At 34.7% G+C, this 22,309-nt stretch overlaps 2 protein-coding genes across 4 annotated transcripts in view; both read right to left on the reverse strand.

The window, feature by feature from the left end:
* The window catches only part of LOC113764812 (putative late blight resistance protein homolog R1B-17), a 96,978-nt gene that overhangs the window by 10,974 nt on the left and 63,695 nt on the right, over window positions 1-22,309 (reverse strand). The gene's annotated exons all lie outside the window — the stretch shown is intronic.
* LOC113764813 (putative late blight resistance protein homolog R1B-14) lies at window positions 5,630-21,496 on the reverse strand. 3 transcript variants are annotated; one of them, XM_027308818.1, is made up of 3 exons: window positions 21,215-21,496; window positions 17,822-21,076; window positions 5,630-5,711 (listed from the first exon to the last, which is right to left on the reverse strand). In XM_027308818.1, exon 2 carries the CDS (start codon window positions 21,009-21,011, stop codon window positions 17,847-17,849), a length of 3,165 nt encoding a protein of 1,054 aa, XP_027164619.1. In that variant the 5' UTR covers window positions 21,012-21,076; window positions 21,215-21,496; the 3' UTR covers window positions 5,630-5,711; window positions 17,822-17,846. The 3 variants fall into 3 exon arrangements, with proteins under 3 accessions (XP_027164619.1, XP_027164620.1, XP_027164618.1); XM_027308819.1 differs by lacking the exon at window positions 21,215-21,496 and having other exon boundaries at window positions 17,822-20,026; window positions 20,216-21,145; XM_027308817.1 differs by lacking the exon at window positions 21,215-21,496 and having other exon boundaries at window positions 17,822-21,145.

Raw genomic sequence — 22,309 nt, forward strand, 5'->3', positions numbered from 1 at the left:
TCTTTTTGTCATACTTTTCTTTTGTTTACTTTTTCTATCCAAATTTAATTCGATATAAACACTCGATAATATTTAGGATTAAATGTCTTCTTTATTTTCAAATTTTGAGTAAAAGAAAATGAATATAAGTAAAAAACTAACAATTTTTTAAACTTATGTATATATCCATTTGATTTCACTTGAGCAATACGAATAGTGTGTAATATATTTCTATTTGATTTCACATGATATTCGTACTGTTCAAGTGAAATCAAATAAATATATACATGGATTTAAAAAAAATTATTCACACACATGATCAATAAAAGATGAAAAAACTCATTTTGAAAAATGTGAAGGATGAAAAAACTCATTCTGAAAAATGTGAAGGATGAAAAAATTCATTTTATGAAATGTAAGGGACGAAAAAATTTATTTTATGAAATGTAAGGGATTATGAATCGAATTATATAAAATTTGATTTGACAAATTTGCCCTTAAAATATGATCACGTGCAAGGCACGTGGTGAATTCCGACCAAAAACTAGTCGGAAACCTAATTAGGGACCAAATTTGACCAATGTGAATTTGTAAGAGACGTAAAATTATATTTTTAAAAATGAGGGATGAAAAAAGTTATTTTGCAAAATGTGAGTAACGTTTTGAATGATTTTCCCATTTTTTTTCGGGCTAAGCAACCAGATTTATCTTACGCTACTCCTATACTGGGAAGGAGAGTGCCCAAGTGAGTTGTGTGAAGGCACAAGAATATAGACACACGTACCATCATTGTTACAAGTACATGAATTTAGAAGTTATATGAAAGAACTAGCAAATTCCAAGAGATACATGAATCTAAGAATGAATCTAAAAGGGCATGAATGTATTAATGAAGCTTAGGAAAAATGCATGAAGAACACTTAAATTTAAGGCAAAATTTCCAACACAAATATGTTATAATCAATATGCTTGTTCACATTATACACTTCTATCTAACTTGAATGTCTAACTTCTCTTGCTATTTCTTCCATAAGAATATTAATTCTATTTAAACGAAGACTTTAAACAAGAAATATTCGTTTGTACATTTTATACATCAAAAAATGATAGTCATATGTTGTAAAATCTTTTTTGGGTTCATTGGGCTAATGTAGCAAAGTAAGTTCCTCATTTTCTCTAAAAGCGAAATATGTTTTCAGCTTTCTCTTAATATCTACATTCAAATATCTACAATTGAGTTAATTAAGATACTCGATAATTACTAGTATGAAACAAAATGAAAGTTAAAGCTTTACTTCAATAAACGAGTTGAGATATATACAAATCATGTATCAACTATCAAGCTTTATTCTAAGCACAAAGGGTAAAGAACATATTGATGGATAGAGTACGAATAAAAATTGCAGTTTTAGTCCTATGCATGCTTGGCTAGTCTTACTATAGCCTAGTATGTTTCACTTTAGATAATATTTTCTTCCTTAAGAATTGCATACTTCTCATTTAGATCTTCAATTCTTAATTTTTCTTCACATATTTGATCCCTCTTATTTCTAACATTATACCCTTGAAAGGCATGTTGGATGCTGGAGGAGTGGACTTGAAGTGCAAATTTCATAAAGATAAGAGACCGAATTTAAAAATTTAAAAGGTAAAGGACTAAAGTTAAATTATTTATACCTTAAAGAATCATGTATGGTAAAGATGCAATATGGGGAACTAATAATGAAATTATTTTATCATACGAGGAACCAAGTTGGTTCTTCCTACATTTTCTTTAATTTGTACTTTGCCCCATATGTGGTAGACAAATCACACCATAGTTTTCTGCCTCTAGAGAATTTGAAATGTATCACAATGTGGCTTGTTATATAATGAGAATTTTAGTGTATCAAATGCTCTTGAAAGAATGGTAATATACGAAATAGTTATGTTCGGATTTCTATTTTTTTGGAGTTTTTTCTTGAAAAATGTATTATAGCAATTTAATGTATGCATAAAAAAAGTAATTGAAAAATGTATTTGCGAAAAACGTAAAAGTCACTGGATTGTCTTCTATTTCACTTTATTTACACCTTATTTACACACACTGATTTGCTTGCATCATCAACATATTTTCCAATCACCTTTTTATCTCACATACATCACATCAAAAAAATGCTACAATACTTTTTCACAAAATTATTTCAAATAATTTACAATCCAAACACAAGGTTAGAGTAAAAAGACTAGGATAGAATAGATTATATAATAATTATTGTCTCCGAAAAAAAAAGACTAGGTTAGAGTAAAAATGTTGAAGAAGGATGTTATGAATATACTTTTGGTCGCATATATAACAAAACACCGTTGAAAAGCCTATACAAATTATCTTACTTGGTGTTTTTAAACTTCAAATGAAAATTGTTAAGTTTATAACTAAAATTTATAAGATCTATTTTGATGAAATTAGCATAGGAGCATAAGCGTTGCACATAGTGGGCATTTGTTTTAGGAATACGTACTAAGATAATTTTTAAAATTAATTAAAAAGAATAGAAATTTAACTATTTAAATTTCATATTACCATCAATTTTCTCCTCCAACAAAACATATAAATCATTTGTTTAACAAAACCTTATCGATAGTACGTCTTGGTAGCAAAGTATAGAAAATGGTTAGCTATATTGTCAAAACAATTACGTTCTTGCCAGAGCAATTTCACTCTAAACAATGGTAATACCTTCACATATCAAAAGTAATCATATTTTGTATTGTAAAGATCCACAGAATACAAAAGCGCCAAAATTGAAAACCAATCGAGAGTGAGCCGGACTTGGTTCATCTCTAGTTGATTCTCTCTTCATTTTTTGCAGTACTCATCTAGATATATGACATGTATCTTCATTTATTAACAAGAGTAAGGATTAGTCAAATTTAAATTGACCATGTCCTTTCCTAGTAATTGAAGACATGTATCATACATCTAAATGTGCGATATATGAAATGGAGAGAGAATTCATTGGAGAGGACCCAAATTCATTAACTAAGCCTTAGCCAGAATGTGTGATGAAAGTGAGGCATGACTTGAAAAGATTATTAACTGACAGTTGATATCCCTAACCTATAAAAGACTAATTGAGACATGATTTGCTGTGAAAAAATCATAATCTCAACCTTTGGAAGTTCTGTAAAAAGATAACATACTCATTTATAGTCTTGATATACTAGCACAAAGTGTTATTAAGTAGTAGTAAAGAGAAATTTCCCATTGATTCGCAATAAATAGAAGGCGAATTTACCCTAAAGAGAAGCAAAAAATAGATTACGAGTTAAAGTCCATTCTCATCAAGTCATCACAAGTATTCAGAACAAATCATTAGTTGAGACTAGAAACTAGAGAAATGCATACGTGAAACAGTTGCTAAAATTTGGGCCTTACAAGTCAATACAAAGTGGGTTGAGGTGAGAGAGAGTCCAAAATGTCCCATAAACATTAAATGAGTCTATTTTTCAGCTTGAGAGGAGCATATGGGCTTACGCATCGTCCCTCAGAGCCCAGTTTTTTAGGACGCCGAAGAACCCCATTTCCTGTTTGTTTTGGTAGTTTCAGCGTTTAATCGCTATGTGTTTCCTTTGTAGGACTGTCAATGGGGCTGGACCAGCCCCAACTCGGCTCGTTTAGCCCGACAGAAAGGCCGATGAGCCCGATCATTTAGTGAGCTGGTCTGAGTTTGAGCCTAAAAAATAGGCCCGAATTAAATGTGAGCCGAGCTTGGGCCTTATTAGGCTCAAACCCGATATAGGCCCGGCCCTTTAATTACCTATATATATAATATTTATATTTTGATATTATGTATAATTATATATCCAAATATATTTTTACTAAATACTAAATATATATATATAAATTACAAAACACAAAAATACATCTAAAAACTCTTTTATGAGCTTTCTTGAGAGCCAATATTAGTAATGCATAACTAAATCTCTAATTTTTCTTATTGGTTGAGTAAATTTTTGTATTGACATATTATTGGTTGATTTTTTTTTGGTCTACAAACACAAAAATCATCAAGCATATTTGGATTTAAATCACAGGATTATAAAAAAAAGTTTCAACTTTTAAAGATGTATTGGCTTATGATCGCATGTTTTATTACTATTTTTCATGCATTTTAAACGGATTAAATATAAATATTGTTGAAATTTTTTTTGGTTTATATACTTTTTAAGAACTATTATTTGTTCATGTTTAGTTTTAATATTATAGTCTTGTAAATGTTAAACTAGTTTTACAACTTAATAGTTATAGTAATTATATTAAGAAAATTAAGGAGTAATAAGTGAGTTTGGGCTAAACCCGATTAAGGCTCACAACCCGAATATTATGTGAGTTGAGTATGAGCTTCACATTTACGAACCCGAAACTCATAGCCCGAAGCCCAAAAATGTTTCAAATTAAATGAGTTGAGATTGAACTCATCAAAGTCCGGCTCATTAGGCCCGATTGACAGGCCTATTCCTTTGTTTTAGGCCCGATGTTGGCAAATGTGATTCCTATTTTATCCAATTAAATTTCATTCATGTATTTAGAAAGAGTGAGATTACTTTTTTGGTTCTTCGCATCACGAAGAATTTAGTTAGCTACTCTCTTTTTTTTTTAACTATGAAAATCTCCAAATCTCATTTTTTTTTCTTTTGATTATATGTTAATTAGCCCAAAATTCATTGTACTCACTTGACATAGCGTATAAATAAAGGCATTGACCCATTGTACAATTGTGAAATTTATACTCGTTTTATTCCTAGCTCTGTGTATCATCTAAAACATACAAACATATCACATTCAAAGCTCTTTGAAGAATCAATTATTTTACTAATGCCCTTTCGAGCAATTAGCTCAAGCAGCAGAAAAACCAAGTTGCAGACATCCTTCTTAAAGGAACTCAAGTCCCATACTTCATTCTTTGCAAAAATTCTCCTACTTTTTTCGACTCAAAGTAATTGACTTTTGCCGAATGAAATAAACCTAATCTCAGAGTCAATACCAAAAGCCGGCAACTTTTGGCACAACCCAGGGACTTATCTACCCAACTAACCAACCCCCCGACCCGATGTGGGATAAACTACTCTAGGTGTTCCCAACCTAAGCTAAGAACCCCGGCAAAAATTCTCCTACTTGAAGAAGTAAAATGTGTGATTCTGAAAATTTAGCAAATCTCAAAGTTGGATATCCTAAATCCAAACCTAAGATTGAGCATACATCTTCAACCAATTCTATCCTGATCAGGCCACGTAATGCCTTTTGCAATCCCCATTGCAATTTTTACCGTAAACCTGTTTTGAGCAGAAAAGAAATGATCATAGAGGTTTCCAAATTGGGCTATCATATTCTTCCGAGAATCATGAGCTCAAACATAAATTGTTAATCAATTCTATCAAAATGATGGAGTTTGAACCTCAAATAGGAAAAAAAAAAATAGCAAAGTTCCTTGACGGCAAATTGACACATGTTTGGAAAGAAATTGCACAAAACCATCATTAAATTCAGCAAAACGAAATTACACAAAATAGGCCAACAGCAAAATATCTGAATGATCTCATTGATTGTTTCCACCATATTTTGACAACAAAAGAGCCATCGGTCCTTTCCAACATTTACCTCCATCTTCCACTAAAGTATCAAAGAAAGCCAGACCGCACAGATGACCAATTACAATCTGAAGAGGAAAAACCACCGTAGCATGCACTCCCTGATGATATCATCAAGAGGAAAAAAATAGAGCAATAATTAGTTGTTTGTTCATCAATTTCAATGTGCTTGTGCATGCATTACAGGCAACTGAAGTACAAAAAAGCTACCAAATGGTACATAGAAATTAAACTTGTTTAAAAATAAAAAGCATGATTATTTCTACAAGCCAATTGATGGTGATGACAAAAAAAAAAAATTACCAGATATTGCACCAGCTGATGCCCGTCAATCTATGATGATGATCTTCAGATTCCCATCTCCATTATTATATTCCTGTGCTTCTTCAATTTCCCGTACTAAAGATTTGACACCATCTCCGCAAGAACTCACATTAATTGTTTCAAGAGTTGGTATACTCCCTAAACAAGCAGGCATCATTTTCAATTTAGAAATTCCCCGGAGTTTTAATTGCTGAAGACACGGGAAGTAATCACCACTGTCAAGGTCTGTCTCTATCCACTCAACAATCTCTACATATTCCAAAGTCAAGACCCTGAGTTTACGGAATCCTCCTTCCATCAGCTCCCACCTTTGGCCGTCCATTGCCTGGTCTCTTAATTTGAGGACTTCAAGGTTCGGTAGTTCTTCAATCAATGACATTTTACTACAGGGAAGACCCAGATGTTCAAGACTCAACTTCTTCAAATTCTTGGGAAAGGGAGGCTCCCATGAACCTGAGGAGTAATTGCCCAACCAGGTGAGTGATTCTAGGCATTCTAGTCGACTCATGTTCAACACTCCATTTCCAGTCTGACGATCGGAAATTTTAAGTCGGCGAACGTTGGGAATCCTTCTCAATAAGTTCTCTCTCTCTGGATAACGACACAAACAAGAGAGTGTGTCTAAATTGGGCAAAGTGGAGAGGTTTTCAACACCGTTGTCGTTGGAAGGCAGACGAATAACAAGGTCCGTTACATGTACATGCCTCAACTTCTTCATGTTCCAGATGCTATCTGGCAATGAAACCGTCATGCAAGAATTTAGACGGAAGGTTTCCAAATGTGAGAGCTTGGCTATAGATGGTGGAATGAATTGCATGTACTCTGCTTCAAGGGCTAAGTACCTCAAACAAAGAAGTGATTCGACTTCAGCTGGAAGCTCCTTCAGCCCTAGGTTAATGCCCTCTAAATTCAGAACGTTAAGACGTTTGTAGATGCAAAAAAGGAAGGAGATATTAAACAACTTAAACTCATAATATCCTGAAGTAGCATCAAAGAATAGCAGACTGGCTAAATGCGGACAAAATAGCCTTGACTTTATAAAATCTTCTTCACTGGAGCAAATGGACAACCGAGGTAGGTTGGGAGGCACATTAAAGGTAGAAAGCTCATCATATCCTCGCAGGACCTGAAGAAATTTCTTTACTTTCGCCTCGCCCTTACAGAACTCAAATATCAAATCGTGAACGTAACAAGTTTTGACTCCACCAATGGATCTGTTCTTACCTACCATAACTAGGTTTCGGCCAATTAGGTCCATCAAATATTCTTCTGCAGTATCCTCTGATCTCTTTCCTTCAATTATTTCCACAAACCCTTCTGCAATCCATAGACGCATCAAACTCTTGGCACCAATTTTTTCATCTTCTCGAAATGCAGCAAAATACAGCAAGCATGCCTTCAAGTGATATGGTAGATGCTCATAACTGAGCTCCAAGGACTTCTTCCACTGGTCTGTACCAGACACCATGGTTGAAGTAAAACTTTCAGCAAACTTTTTCCAAACCAAAATATCATGCTCTATAGTTGCTAGGACTCCAGCTACAACAACAACTGCAAATGGTAATCCCCTGCACTTTTTGGCAATCTCCATTCCCAATCCATGCAATGCTTGAGGACAATCTTCTTTTCCAAATACCTTCTCCTGCAGTAATTCAAAACTTTCTTTCTCACTGAGCGGGCGAAGATAGTGAGGTTTCCCCCCATATTCAACCTGTGAAGCCACATTAGAAAATCGACTCGTAAAGATGATTCTACTTCTATTCATTTCATCTGGGAATGCAGTTCTCAGCTCATTCCATGCCCTAAAGTCCCAGATATCATCAAGAACAACAAGATACCGATTCCCCTTCAGCTTTTGGTAGAGCTTTTGAAGCAAGTCATCTTCATTCAAGTCATCATCCATCCTATACTGCTCTTCATCAGAGCACAAAATTTGTTTTAACAAGCTTTTCTTGTTATATTCCTGAGAAACAGTACACCAAAGGCGAATGTGGAAGTTATAGATAATTGAATTATCATTGTAAACCTTTTTGGCTAAAGTTGTTTTACCAAGCCCAGCCATTCCCACAATGGGAACAATTTCCACATGTTCTGGTCCGCTTACAAGTCGTTCAATTACTTTTGCTGCCTCATCATCAAGACCAACCATGATTTCACGAGCTATTGGCATTTTACCTTTTGATAGCCTGCGGCTGGAAGTCTGGCTAACTTCTGGTGCTCTTAAGCTATGAGAGGAATTAGGAAGACTCTGTATAGTACTTGAGACACTGAGCTTGATCCTCAAAATGCTTGATAAGTGGTTCAATTACTTTTTCTGCCTCATCATCAAGACCAACCATGACTTCATGGTCTATTGGCATTTACCTTTTGATAGCATGCGGCTGGAAGTCTGCTAACTTCTGGTGCTCTTAAGCTATGAGAGGAATTAGGAAGACTCTCTATAGTACTTGAGACACTGAGCCTATCCTCAAAATGCGTTGATATGGATTGTTGTATTAGCCAGCTCCTCTGTGGATTCTGAGAAGCTAACTTCTCCTTCCTTCGACTCTGTTAGAGAAGGCGAGCAATTATAATGCTGCCTAACTAAAGAAGAGCACCAATTTTTTCGTTTTGTTCATCCATCTTCTCCTGCTGCCTCCCTTAAAATGCTCTCAAGAACCTCAGTCGTGCATAGAGTGTGTGCATTTCATCTGTCATAGAATCCATCCAAGCTTGAACTGTAGCATAACAGCTCCCAGAGACAAACTTATAAGAGAGTCATTGAAGTTGCTCCAGTATCTGCTTATCCTGCATCCTTGGTGTATGTAATGATGCTGAGAGTTGAACTGCAATACTTCTGTACTGATTTTCCTCATCATCATCCCAAAATGAACACATGTAAGAGAGGCGTGCTGCGGTCAAAGCCACCACTTCAAAGTGAGCCAATAGCAAAGCAGGAATATCTGCGGTTCCTCGCATTTTGGCAAAGGGAATGAACCTTTTCTAGAATGTCAGCTTTGCTTCAAGATCTTGGACTTGAGCCCTCAAAGCAGCAAAAATAGACGATTTAGTAATTTTCCAATTCATATCGTCATTTGTCAAATCTGCTAGATTTTGCAGGATGAGGTCTATGAATTCCAACAGTTCATCATCTGTCATACAAGAATTTGATTGAAATGACCTGCTGCTTGCCAAAGCAAAGTAAATTTGGATGATTTCTTGCTTGAGTGATGTGATCTTTTTCTCAATTTCGCGGAACACTCCACGAGCAAAAATAGAATTGCGAATAACCCATTCATATTTTTCCGTTTCTAATCTAAGGCAAAGAGACTGAATGTCCTCCTCGGATTTGTGAAAGGTATCTTCGATACAAGATAAGAAAGATGGAAGACTCACCTTCTTCACAACATTGTCAGATTGCAAGTACAAATGAACAAGGCTCCACTTTCTAGCACACATAAGAAATGTTTTGAGAAATTTCATGTGTTTGATTGGATCCGAAAGAACTGCACTACAAACAGCCAAAAGAAAAAAATTGTCTCGGAATCTGTTCCGAATTAACTTTAGACCAAGTAAGACACGATCGACGCTGCAAGTGGAGGCCATCTCGGTCTCTTTTGGAGGGATTTTCGTCAGTTTCACTCTCAAATTCTAAGAGAGAAACAAATCTCACTAACTGCAAAGTATTTCTTTCCTGAAAATTATAATTCTTTGCTTTTCTTATTTGTTTCTTATTTGGTGGAATTGGAGCTAGGCACGTATTGGGTTAAATTGGAGCTAGGCACCCAAAATCCAAATTTATCTTGAACTAATTATAAATGGAAATTGATAAAAATTAGTTTACTGTGTCGTCAACATTTTATAAGGGAAATTTGATATTATTGTATTCCATTCCCACACGATGGGGTCTCAGTTTTTGCAATAATTCCACCTTCTTATCACGAGGCAATCAGTTTAATATGTTTATTTTTTTTTGCTTCAAGCATCCACAGTTTAATACGTTAAACTTTATAATTAGGAAGAACAGAAAACAAAGAAACATCAAAATATAAATGATCCAAGAGACGTCACAATATAAATGATCAAAATATAATGAACCTTCAAGCTACTAGCTCTCTAATTTTCTTCAATAGTTTTCTTTCTTCAGCAAACCACTAAATTTGATCACTTGCTCTTCTAATTATATCATAAAATATATGCATTACAATAATAAATGTAAAACTCCAAGATAATAAATATAAATAGTAAAACGATAACTTGCAAAATAAATGTTACCAATATACAATGGTCAAAGAAAATGATTGGATTAAAGAAGTGAAAATTGCTACTTCTTTTCAAGAGTTAGGACTTAAATGCACGCTCATTATTGTACAAAATTATCTACTTATTTCATAAACACATTTTTCAATCACTTTTTTTATTTCATATATATCACATCAAAAAAATAGTATAATACTTTTTAAAAAAATTATTCCAAATAATCTCATATTCAAACACAAGTTATATGCCCATTTCAATGTTACTTGGGCCACTGGAAATTAATTCTAGTCTTCTCATTACTCATTAGTCTTCCTTCCACATTCTGAAGGACCATTTGGAAAATGGGAGAGATGGGAGACTGGCTGTTCTTCGGGTCAGGCACGGCTAGGGAACCATCCCTTTCCTTGCTTTTTAATACAGGGTTCATGGGTATGATACCACAGACCTATTTTTAAATGTTTGATATCAATTCTCAGTATTTAAGTGGAAAACTTCCACGAGTCGACTAAGAATTAGTGGTAATAGTCTGAAGAGTACGAACCGAAACGCAGGAATACCATTTACTAGGCTATTAGAAATCAAGTCGACTCTAAACATTTGTTATATTCTTTCTTCCACATTCAGGGGATCCATGTGGAGAATCTGACAAATTGACCGGATAGTGATCTGGTCAAGCATGGCTAGCGGACGATCCCTTTTCTTGTTCTTTAATTCAAGTTTCGGAGCAATTGCCTTTTAGATTGGTTTGAGGATTAGGTTTAATTTCTTCCTCCTGATAATTGTTGGAAAATTCAAGTTTCGGCCTTCAATTTAGGGGCAGTGTGTTAGATGGGAGAAGATACCATTCACAATGTGTAATCGATATCTAGCCTTGTGATTCTTATTTGCTCCATTTTTTATATGTGAGCAACTCTACTCAGGTTTTTGGAGACTCAAATGATACAGTGGGAGAGGATTTGAATTCAAAATTTCGTATTCATACTTTTTTTTTTTGAACCAACCAATCCATCTATTTCCTCTTGACCAAATGATATATGTCCCATGAATATTTTCATACTCTCTTTTGATTAAATTTAAGGGATAATTTCAAAACCCTTCCCTGAGGTTTCTAACAATTTCAATGAGATCCCTTGAGATTTTAAAAATTACACTTGCCCTCCTTGCCCATTTAAAATGACAATATTAGTCTTACCATTTTAATAAAACTCCCTTTGTTGGGTATGCATATAGAAAGAATGATATTTATAATTATTTTTTCTTTTTCTTCTCTCTCCTTATTCCTCTTTTTTTTTTTTTTCATATTTTACAAGTAAAACCACAGAACTATAAACTGTTAAATAGGCTTTCTAGTTCATTATCATTACCAATGTGAATGTAGTGACCTTTTGACGAAACTTTCGATTGATTCTAGGCAGGAGAATCAATGGGAGTCCATTCTCCGGTTTACACGCGAACCCCAACAATGTACTTGGATTTCGCTCTGAAACCAAGAGCTCAATATCATCAAAGCATCCCAGAATCCTGGAATGCTTTTGTGTACACAATTGATGGAGAAGGGGTGTTTGGAATACCGAATTCATCACCTGTTGCTGCTCACCATGCTTTGCTTTTGGGTCCTGGAGAAGGCCTCAGTGTATGGAACAGGTCTTCCAGGCCACTGAGATTTGTTCTAATAGGAGGGCAGCCACTGAATGAACCAGTAGTTCAATATGGTCCTTTTGTCATGAATACACAGGCTGAAATTGATCAAACTGTAGAGGATTATCATTATGCCAAGAATGGCTTTGAAATGGCAAGGCACTGGAGGTCAAACTAAGTGGGGCAAATCTTCAAATGCATCAGAAAGTATATTACAAACTATAACAAAAATTGAGAAGAAATAAAAGGTTACAGTCATTTTCTGTCAATGTCTGTCTTTGTCTGCACCAGTACACAGCAATCATGGAAACTGAAAAGAAAGATATTTTTAGTCCTGTGAGGAAAAGGTTCTAGAAACCTTGAAATGAAGGTGTAGATAAAGCAGTAGCTTATGTAGGTGGATTTTTCATTTGGGATTGTTTCCTATTTCTAAAGCAGCTCTTTTACTTGTAATAATAGGTCATGATTTAAAAAGTTTCCCATTGCCATCATTGTTATTAAAGAATTCTTCCTTTTACTTGAGATCAAGAATATGTTTTATGAATAACAGGATGTGGCTTTTAATGAGACAAGTCCTCTTGCCATGTGCACAAGTTCAATTCAGTACCATAATGTTACTGGTTGATTATCTCATGTTATATGGCTTCCAAATTTAAATGTTAAATCAATCCACAAAAGTCAATCATCTCAAGTTTAAGCGTTAAATCAACTCAAAACTGTCGATAAAAAAACAGACAAATCATCATATCATATGATCAATGAATTTCAGAAAAAAAGGACAAACATTTCAATTATGGTCCACAAGTTTAAGTATTGGTTCAACCCACAACCATGGAGTTGTTGGTTTAAAAACAAACAAGGCATTGTACAAGTCAATAATCTCATATCATATGATCCATGAATGTAATCGAAAGGACAAAATAGGAGTTAACCATGTTTTTTTTTCAATAACAAGAAATTAGGAAAAAAAAAACAAAGTATTAATTAATTCACACTAATAACTTCTAGTAGGAGTAAATTTAGGTGGTGGATATGATGGTGGGGTTTGGTTTACTTGTGAGTTGATTTCTCCATCAAAAGCAGGTGACCTTCCACCTAGAATGCTATTGCCGGAACCACTTGGTGGCAGATATTGATTTGGCAATCAATGAGGATCTTTGGGTAATTGGATAATTGGCTACATGTTCCTTAACGTGGTCACTTATTCCATGACCTTTTGTTCACATCTATTTGGCTTTGTTTATAGTATTGACCTTGTGGTCCTATATACAGGGCACTCTGCAAAATCACTATGTAAAATGTGGGATTTCATAAGATTCCTTTTGTAGATTACCAACAATTGGTTTATCATATGGTTTCTATGCATAAAAATTTATGGTCCATCCAAAAATGTTATGGGAGCATACTAATGGAATTTAATAATTCGAGGCTTAAGTACATTTGTTTAGAATTTATAGGACCAAATTGTTAGAATGCAAGTACTCTGATTTAGGAAAAAGAATTCAAAGAAATTGAGTAATTGACGACTAGAAGGAAAGTCAAAATGTAGGATACCCTATTGCCCGTAAAAGTGATCTTACTCCCACAGGAATATGTCCATGGTGCAATATGGGTCACTAAGCGGTCACTTCCAAGACAGAAACAACGATCAGCAATCGATTGCGTGTATTCACAAAATCAAGGTGTTTTGACCTTGTAATGTTATTACTTGGAACCAAAGAGTAATCGAAAAGAATAAAAATACATGTAAGAAGGAGGAAAAAAATAGAATTTACTCCTAAATAGAAAATCCAAATCCTCTATTTATAGGAACACAAGAATAGAGATGCATGTACCATCATTATTACAAAGTACATGAATTTAGAAGTTATATGAAAGAACTAGTAAATTCCAAGAGGTACATGAATTTAAGAAGGAATCTAAAAGGGAATGAATCCAAGAGGTTCATGAATATAAGAATGAATCTAAAAGGGAATGAATATATTAATTAAGCTTAGGAAAAATGCATGAAGAACACTTAAATTTAAGGCAAAATTTCCAACACAAATATGTTATAATCAATATGCTTGTTCACATTATACACTTCTATCTTATTTGAATGTCTAACTTCTCTTGCTATTTCTTCCATAAGAATATTAATTCTATTAAAACGAAGACTTTAAACTAGAAATATTCTTTTGTACAGTTTATACCCCCAAAAATGATGGTTATATGTTGTAAAATCTTTTTTGAGTTCATGGGGCTAATGTAGCAAAGTAAGTTCCTCATTTTCTCTAAAAGCAAATATGTTTTCAGCTTTCTCTTAATATCTACATTCAAATATCTACAATTGAGTTTATTAAGATACTCGATAATTACTAGTATGAAACAAAATGAAAGTTAAAGCTTTACTTCAATAAACGAGTTGAGATATATACAAATCATGTATCAACTATCAAGTTTTATTCTAAGCGCAAAGGGTAAAGAACATATTGATGGATAGAGTACGAGTAAAAATTGCAGTTTTTAGTCCCATGTATGCTTGGCTAGTCTTACTATATAGCCTAGTATGCTCACTTTAGGTAATATTTTCTTCCTTAAGAATTACGTACTTCTCATATAGATCTTCAATTCTTAATTTTTCTTGACATATTTGATCCCTTTTATTTCTAACATTTGACTCTTGAAAGGCATGTTCAATGCTGGAGGAGTGGACTTGAAGTGCAAATTTCATAAAGATAAGAGACCGAATTTAAAAATTTAAAAGGTAAAGGACTAAAGTTAAATTATTGATATCTTAAAGAATCATGTATGGTAAAGATGCAATATCGGGAACTAATAATGAAATTATTTTGTCATACGAGGAACCAAGACTTGTTCTTCCTACATTTTCTTTGATTTGTACTTTGCCCCATATGTGGTAGACAAATCACATCATAGTTTTCTGCCTCTAGAGAATTTGAAATGTATCACAATGTGGCTTGTTATATAATGAGAATTTTAGTGTATCAAATGCTCTTGAAAGAATTGTAATATACAAAATAGTTATGTTCGGATTTCTATTTTTTTGGAGTTTTTTCTTGAAAAATGTATTATAGCAATTTAATGTATGCATAAAAAAAGTAATTGAAAAATGTATTTGCAAAAAACGTAAAAGTCACTGGATTGTCTTCTATTTCACTTTATTTACACCTTATTTACACACATTGATTTGCTTGCATCATCAACATATTTTCCAATCACTTTTTTATCTCACATACATCACATCAAAAAAATGCTACAATACTTGTTCACAAAATTATTTCAAATAATTTACAATCCAAACACAAGGTTAGAGTAAAAAGACTAGGATAGAATAGATTATACAATAATTATTGTCTCCGAAAAAAAAAAGACTAGGTTAGAGTAAAAATGTTGAAGAAGGATGTCATGAATATACCTTTGGTCGCATATATAACAAAACACCGTTGAAAAGCCTTTAAAAATTATCTTACATGGTGTTTTTAAAGTTCAAATGAAAATTGTTAAGTTTATAACTAAAATTTATAAGATCTATTTTGATGAAATTAGCATAGGAGCATAAGCGTTGCACATAGTGGGCATTTGTTTTAGGAATACGTACTAAGATAATTTTTAAAATTAATTAAAAAGAATAGAAATTTAACTATTTAAATTTCTTATTGCTATCAATTTTCTCCTCCAACAAAACATATAAATCATTTGTTTAACAAAACCTTATCGATAGTACGTCTTGGTAGCAAAATATAGAAAATGGTTAGCTATACTGTCAAAACGATTATATTCTTGCCAGAGCAATTTCACTTTAAATAATAGTAATACCTTCACGGACCAAAAGTAATCATATTTTGTATTGTAAAGATCTTTGGAATACAAAAGCGCCAAAATTGAAAACCAAGCGAACGTGGGACTTGGTTCATCTCTAATTGATTCTCTCTCCATTTTCCGCAGTATTCATCTAGATGTATGACATGTATTTTCATTTATTAATAAGAGTTAGAATTAGTCAAATTTAAAATGACCATGATGTGTGATGAAAGTGAGCCAGCATGTGTGATGAAAGTGGGGCATGACTTGAAAAGATGATTAACTGACAATTAATATCCCTAACCTATAAAAGACTAATTGAGACATGATTTGCTGTCAAAAATCATAATCTCAACCTTTGGAAGTTCTGTAAAAAGATAACATACTCATTTATAATCTTGATATACTAAGCACAAAGTGTTATCAAGTAGTAGTAAAGAGAAATTTTCCATTGATTCGCAATAAATAGAAGGCAAATTTACCCCAAAGAGAAGCAAAAGTAGATTACAAGTTTTCAGAACAAATCATAGTTGAGATTAGAAACTAGAGATCAATACAATGTGGGTTGAGGTGAGAGAGAGTCCAAAATGTCCCATAAGCATTAAATGAGTCTATTTTTCATGGCTAACGCATCGTCCCTAAGAGCCCAGTTTTTTAGGACGCCGTGGAACCCCACTTCCTGTTTGTTTTGGTAGTTTCAACGTTTAATCGTTCAGGTGTTTCTTTTGTTTTAGGCCCGATGTTGGCAAAATGTGATTCCTATTTTATCCAATTAAATTTCATTCATTTATTTAGAAAGAATGATACTCCCTCCGTCCCGTTTTGTTAGTCTTGGTTTTTTTTTCACACAGATTAAGAAAGTGTAATTAATTTGGTTGGAAACATAAATTTAGATCAATAATTTCCTAAAATACCCTTATGCTAAGATAGACTTTTCATTTATCTATGTATTGGAAAAGTTCAATGTATTTAATGTAGTGGGTTAGTATTTAATAACAATGTATTAATAACAAGATATTAAATAAGGGTATTTTAGACAATTTGAAAGATTACTACATTCCTTAATGGGAAAATGGACTACAATTTGGGACAGACGAAAAAAGAAAACAAGACTATTAGAGTGGGACGGAGGGAGTATTACTTTTTTGGTTCTTCGCATCACGAAGAATTTAGTTAGCTGCTCTTTTTTTTAACTATGAAAATCTCCAAATATAATTTTTTTTTCTTTTGATTATACGTTAATTAGCCCAAAATTCAAAAATATGGTGTGGAATTAAAAAAATAACGGAATTCAAAAATGGAAAATTATCCTAGCTCTATATATCATCTAAAACATATGGTGTGGAATTCAAAAATGGAAAATTAAATATTCATACAAACATATCACCTTTAAAGCACTTTGGAGCTAATGCCCTTTCGAGCAATTAGCTCAAGCAGCAGAAAAACCAAGTTGCAGACATCCTTCTTAAAGGAACTCAAGTCCCATTCATTCTTTGCAAAAATTCTCCTACTTGAAGAAGTAAAATGTGTGATTCTGAAAATTTAGCAAATCTCAAAGTTGGATATCCTAAATCCAAACCTAAGATTGAGCATACATCTTCAACCAATTCTATCCTGATCAGGCCACGTAATGCCTTTTGCAATCCCCATTGCAATTTTTACCGTAAACCTGTTTTGAGCAGAAAAGAAATGATCATAGAGGTTTCCAAATTGGGCTATCATATTCTTCCAAGAATCATGAGCTCAAACATAAATTGTTAATCAATTCTATCAAAATGATGGAGTTTGAACCTCAAATAGAAAAAAAAAAAAAAAAGCAAAGTTCCTTGACGGCAAATTGACACATGTTTGAAAAGAAATAGCACAAAACCATCATTAAATTCAGCAAAACGAAATTACACAAAATAGGCCAACAGCAAAATATCTGAATAATCTCATTGATTGTTTCCACCATATCTTGACAAGAAAAGAGCCATCGATCCTTTCCAACTTTTACCTCAATCTTCCACAAAAGCACCAAAGAAAGCCAGACCACCAATTACAATCACAAGAGGAAAAACCACCGTAGCAATAATTAGTTGTTTGTTCATCAATTTCAATGTGCTCGCGCATGCATTACAGGCCGATTAACGGTAATGACAAATGGTAAATATAAATTAAAAATATCTACAAGCCGATTAACGGTAATGACAAAAAAGGAAATTACCAGATATTGCACCAGCTGATGCCCTTCAATCTATGATGATGATCTTCAGATTCACATCATTTCCATAATTATCTTTCTGTTCTTCTTCAATTTCCCGTACTAAAGATTTGACTCTACTTCCGCAATGCGCCACCTGAATTGTTTTTAGATTAGATATACTCCCTAAACAAGCAGGCGTCTTTTCCAATTTAGAAATTCTTTGAAGATTTAATTGCTGAAGACGCGGGAAGTAACCATAACCACTGTCAGGGTCTGCCTCTGTCCACTCCTCCACCTCTACTTCTTCCAACGTCAAGACCCTGAGTTTAGGGAATCCTTTTTCCATCAGCTCCCACATATGGCCGACCATTGACTGCTTTCTTAATTCGAGGACTTCAAGATAGGGTAGTTGTTCAACCAATGACATTTTTCTACAGGGAAGACCCACATTGTAAAGACTCAACTTCTTCATATTCATGGGAAAGGAAAGCTCAACATGTTCCCGTGAACCTAAGGTGAGTGACTCTAGGCAGTCTAGTCGACTCATGTTCAACACTCCATTTCCAGTCCGTTCATCGGAAATATTAAGTCGGCGAACGTTGGGAATCCTTCTCAATAAGTTCTCTCCCTCTTTATAAAGACGCAAACAAGAGAGTGTGCCTAAATTGGGTAAAGTGGAGAGGTTTTCAACACCTTTGTCGTTGGAAGATACACGAATAACAACGCCCATCTTTGCATGTACATGCCTCAACTTCTTCATGTTCCAGATGCTATCTGGCAATGAAACTATCTGGTGAGAATTTAGACAGAAGGTTTCCAAATGTGAGAGCTTGGCTATAGATGGTGGAATGAATCGCATGCGCTCTGCTTCAAGGGCTAAGTACCTCAAACGAAGAAGTGATTCCACTTCAGCTGGAAGCTCGTTCAGCCTTAGGTTAATGCCCTCTAAATTCAGAACGTTAAGACGTTTGTAGATGCAAAAAAGGAAGGAGATGTTAAGCAACTTAAACTTATGCAAAAAAGCAGTAGCATCAAAGAATAGCAGACTGGCTAAATGCGGACAAAATAGCCTTGACTTTATAAAATCTTCTCCACTGGAGCAAATGGACAACCGAGGTAGGTTGGGATGCTCATTAAAGGTAGAAAGCTCATCATAACCTCGCAGGACCTGAAGAAATTTCTTTTCTTTCGCCTCGCCCTTACAGAACTCAAATATCAAATCGTGAATGTAACAAGTTTTGACTCCACCAATGGATCTGCTTTTACTTACCATAACTAAGTTTCGACCAATTAGATCCATCAGATATTCTTCTGCAGTATCCTCTGATCTCTTTCCTTCAATTATTTCCACAAATCCTTCTGCAATCCATAGACACATCAACTTCTTGGCACCAATTTTTTCATCTTCTCGAAATGCAGCAAAATACAGCAAGCATGCCTTCAAGTGGTATGGTAAATGCTCATAACTGAGCTCCAACGACTTCTTGCACTGGTCTGTACCAGACACCATGGTTGAAGTTAAACTTTCAGCAAACTTTTCCCAAACCAAAATATCATGCTCTTTAGTTGCTAGGACTCCAGCTACAACAACAAGTGCAAGTGGCAATCCCCAGCACTTTTCAGCAATCTCCATTCCCAATCCATGCAATGCTTGAGGACATTCTTCTTCTTCTCCAAACACCTTCTTCAGCAGCAATTCGGAACTTTCTTTCTCACTGAGTGGGTGAAGATAGTGAGGTTCTCCACCATAATGAACCTGTGAAGCTACATTAGAAGATCGACTCGTAAAGATGATTCTACTTCCATTCTTGTCATTGGGGAATGCAGTTCTCAGCTCATTCCATACCTTAATGTCCCAGACATCATCAAAAACAACAAGATACCGATTCTTCAATAGCTTTTTGCAGAGCTTTTGAACCAAGTCATCTTCATCCAGATTTTGAAGCTCATCCTTCCTAGAATGTTTGCCATCAGAGCACAAAATTTGAAGTAACACATTTTTCATGTTAAATTCTTGAGAAACAGTGCACCAAAGACAAATGTGGAAGTGACAGGTTACTGAACTATCATTGTAAACTTTTTTGGCTAAAGTCGTCTTACCAAGCCCAGCCATTCCCACAATGGGAACAATTTCCACCTGTTCTGATCCCCATCTAAGTCGTTCAATTACTTTTGCTGCCTCATCGTCAAGACCAACCATGATTTCACGAGCTATTGGCATTTTACCTTTTGATAGCATGCGGCTGGAAGTCTGGCTAACTTCTGGTGCTCTTAAGCTATGAGAGGAATTAGGAAGACTCTGTATAGTACTTGAGACACTGAGCTGATCCTCAAAATGCTTGATAAGTGGTTCAATTACTTTTTCTGCCTCATCATCAAGACCAACCATGACTTCATGGTCTATTGGCATTTTACCTTTTGATAGCATGCGGCTGGAAGTCTGGCTAACTTCTGGTGCTCTTAAGCTATGAGAGGAATTAGGAAGACTCTCTATAGTACTTGAGCCACTGATCTGATCCTTAAAATGCTTGATATTGGCCAGCAGATCACAAAAATCAAGAACCTGGGTGGATCCTGAGAAGCTAACTTCTCCTTCTATCACTCTGCTCAGATTGGGCGAGAATATTATAATGCCTGCCTCACCAAGGAGAGCTCCAATTTTTTCATTTTGTTCATCCATCATCTCATGATGCTCCCTTAAAATGCTTCTCAAAAACCTCAGTCCTGCATAGAGTTTTTGCATTTCATCTTTCATAGAATCCACAAAGCTAGAGCTGCAGCATAACAACTCCCAGAGACGTCCTATCAGAGAATCGTTGAAGTTGTTCAATATCCGCTCATCCATCACTGCTGTATGTAATGATGCTAAGGAGTTTGAAGCTGCAAGTACTTCCTTATAAATCTCGTAGACATGAAAATCAACAGCTCTGATGCTGAGGAGTTTGAAGCTGCAAGCACTTCTGTCGTAGAACTCAGGATTGTGCTTTGCCTCAAAATCATTCCAAAAGGACCACATGTAAGAGAGGCGTGCTGCGGTCAAAGCCACCACTTCAAAGTGAGCCAATAGCAAGGCAGGAATATCTGCGGTTCCTCGCATTTTGGCAAAGGGAATGAAGCTTTTCAAGAATGTCAGCTTTGCTTCAAGATCTTGGACTTGAGCACTCAAAGCAGCATAAATAGACGATTTAGTATTAGCAATTTTCCAATTCATATCGTCATTTGTCAAATCTGCTAGATTTTGCAGGATGAGGTCTATGAATTCCAACAGTTCATTATCTGTCATACAAGAATTTGATTGAAATGACCTGTTGCTTGCCAAAGTTGCCAAAGCAAAGTAAATTTGGATGATTTCTTGCTTGAGTGATATTTGTGAAAGGTATCTTCGATACAAGATAAGAAAGATGGAAGACTTACCCTCTTCACAACATTGTCAGATTGCAAGTACAAATGAACCCACTTTCTAGCACACGTAAGAAATGTTTTGAGAAATTTCATGTCTTTGATTGCATCACGAACATAGAAATGAACATAACTGTATCCGTATAGGTTGTCTCGGAATCTGTTATGAATTAACTCTAGACGAAGTAAGACACGATCGACGCTGCCAGTGGAGGCCATCTCCATCCCTTTTGGAGGGATTTTCGTCAGTTTCATTCCCATATTTTAAGAGAGAAACAAATCTCACTAACTGCAGAGCTAGCAAGTATTTCTTTCCTGAAAATTGCTTATTTGTTTCTGGTGAGAAGGTGAAGAAGAGTATTGAGACAATGAACCATTCAACTAGGTGGAATTGGAGCTAGCCACCCAAAATCCAAATTTATCTTGAACTAATTACAAATGGAGGAAATTGATAAACAAGATTGGTTGACTCTGTCATCAACATTTTATTAGGGAAATTTGATAATAGGGATCACATAAAAGTCAATGTTTTAAGACAAGAACAGCAGTGGTTAAGACACTTTGATGATTTTATTGTCCAAAACAACAGTGGTCCAGACGGAGCAGCCCCTTCTCTATTATTGCCTCAATAAAGTAGTGGGTCCGATTTCATAGAATTATTGGGAATGATTAATGTATTCCATTCCCACACAATGGGTCCCTTTTCTTATTGCGCGTCCCTGTTTTAATTTTTTTTTTTTTTTTTTTTTTGCTTCAAGCATCCACAGTTTAATATGTTAAACTTTATAATTAGGAAGAACAGAAAACAAAGAGACATCAAAATATAAATGATCCAAGAGACGTCACAATATAAATGATCAAAATATAATGAACCTTCAAGCTACTAGCTCTCTAATTTTCTTCCATTGTTTTCTTTCTTGAGCAAATCACTAAATTTGATCACTTTCTCTTCTAATTATCTCGTATTAATAATCATGACCATTGATCTTGGAGATTAATAACCATGACCAACAAAGTAAAAACTATGAGAAAAAAAAAATTGAGGGCTTCTTCAACCCTTGGTACTGTGGAAGCAGAGAATTTGGGATTTCTGCAATTAGAGAAATTGCT

The sequence above is a fragment of the Coffea eugenioides genome, chromosome 3, assembly GCF_003713205.1.
Source record: "Coffea eugenioides isolate CCC68of chromosome 3, Ceug_1.0, whole genome shotgun sequence".
Classification (NCBI taxonomy): Eukaryota; Viridiplantae; Streptophyta; class Magnoliopsida; order Gentianales; family Rubiaceae; genus Coffea; species Coffea eugenioides.

Excerpts from the sequence above, each read along its gene's own strand:
- LOC113764813 (XM_027308817.1), bottom strand. The coding sequence starts at position 21,083 with ATGACAGATAATGAACTGTTGGAATTCATAGACCTCATCCTGCAAAAT.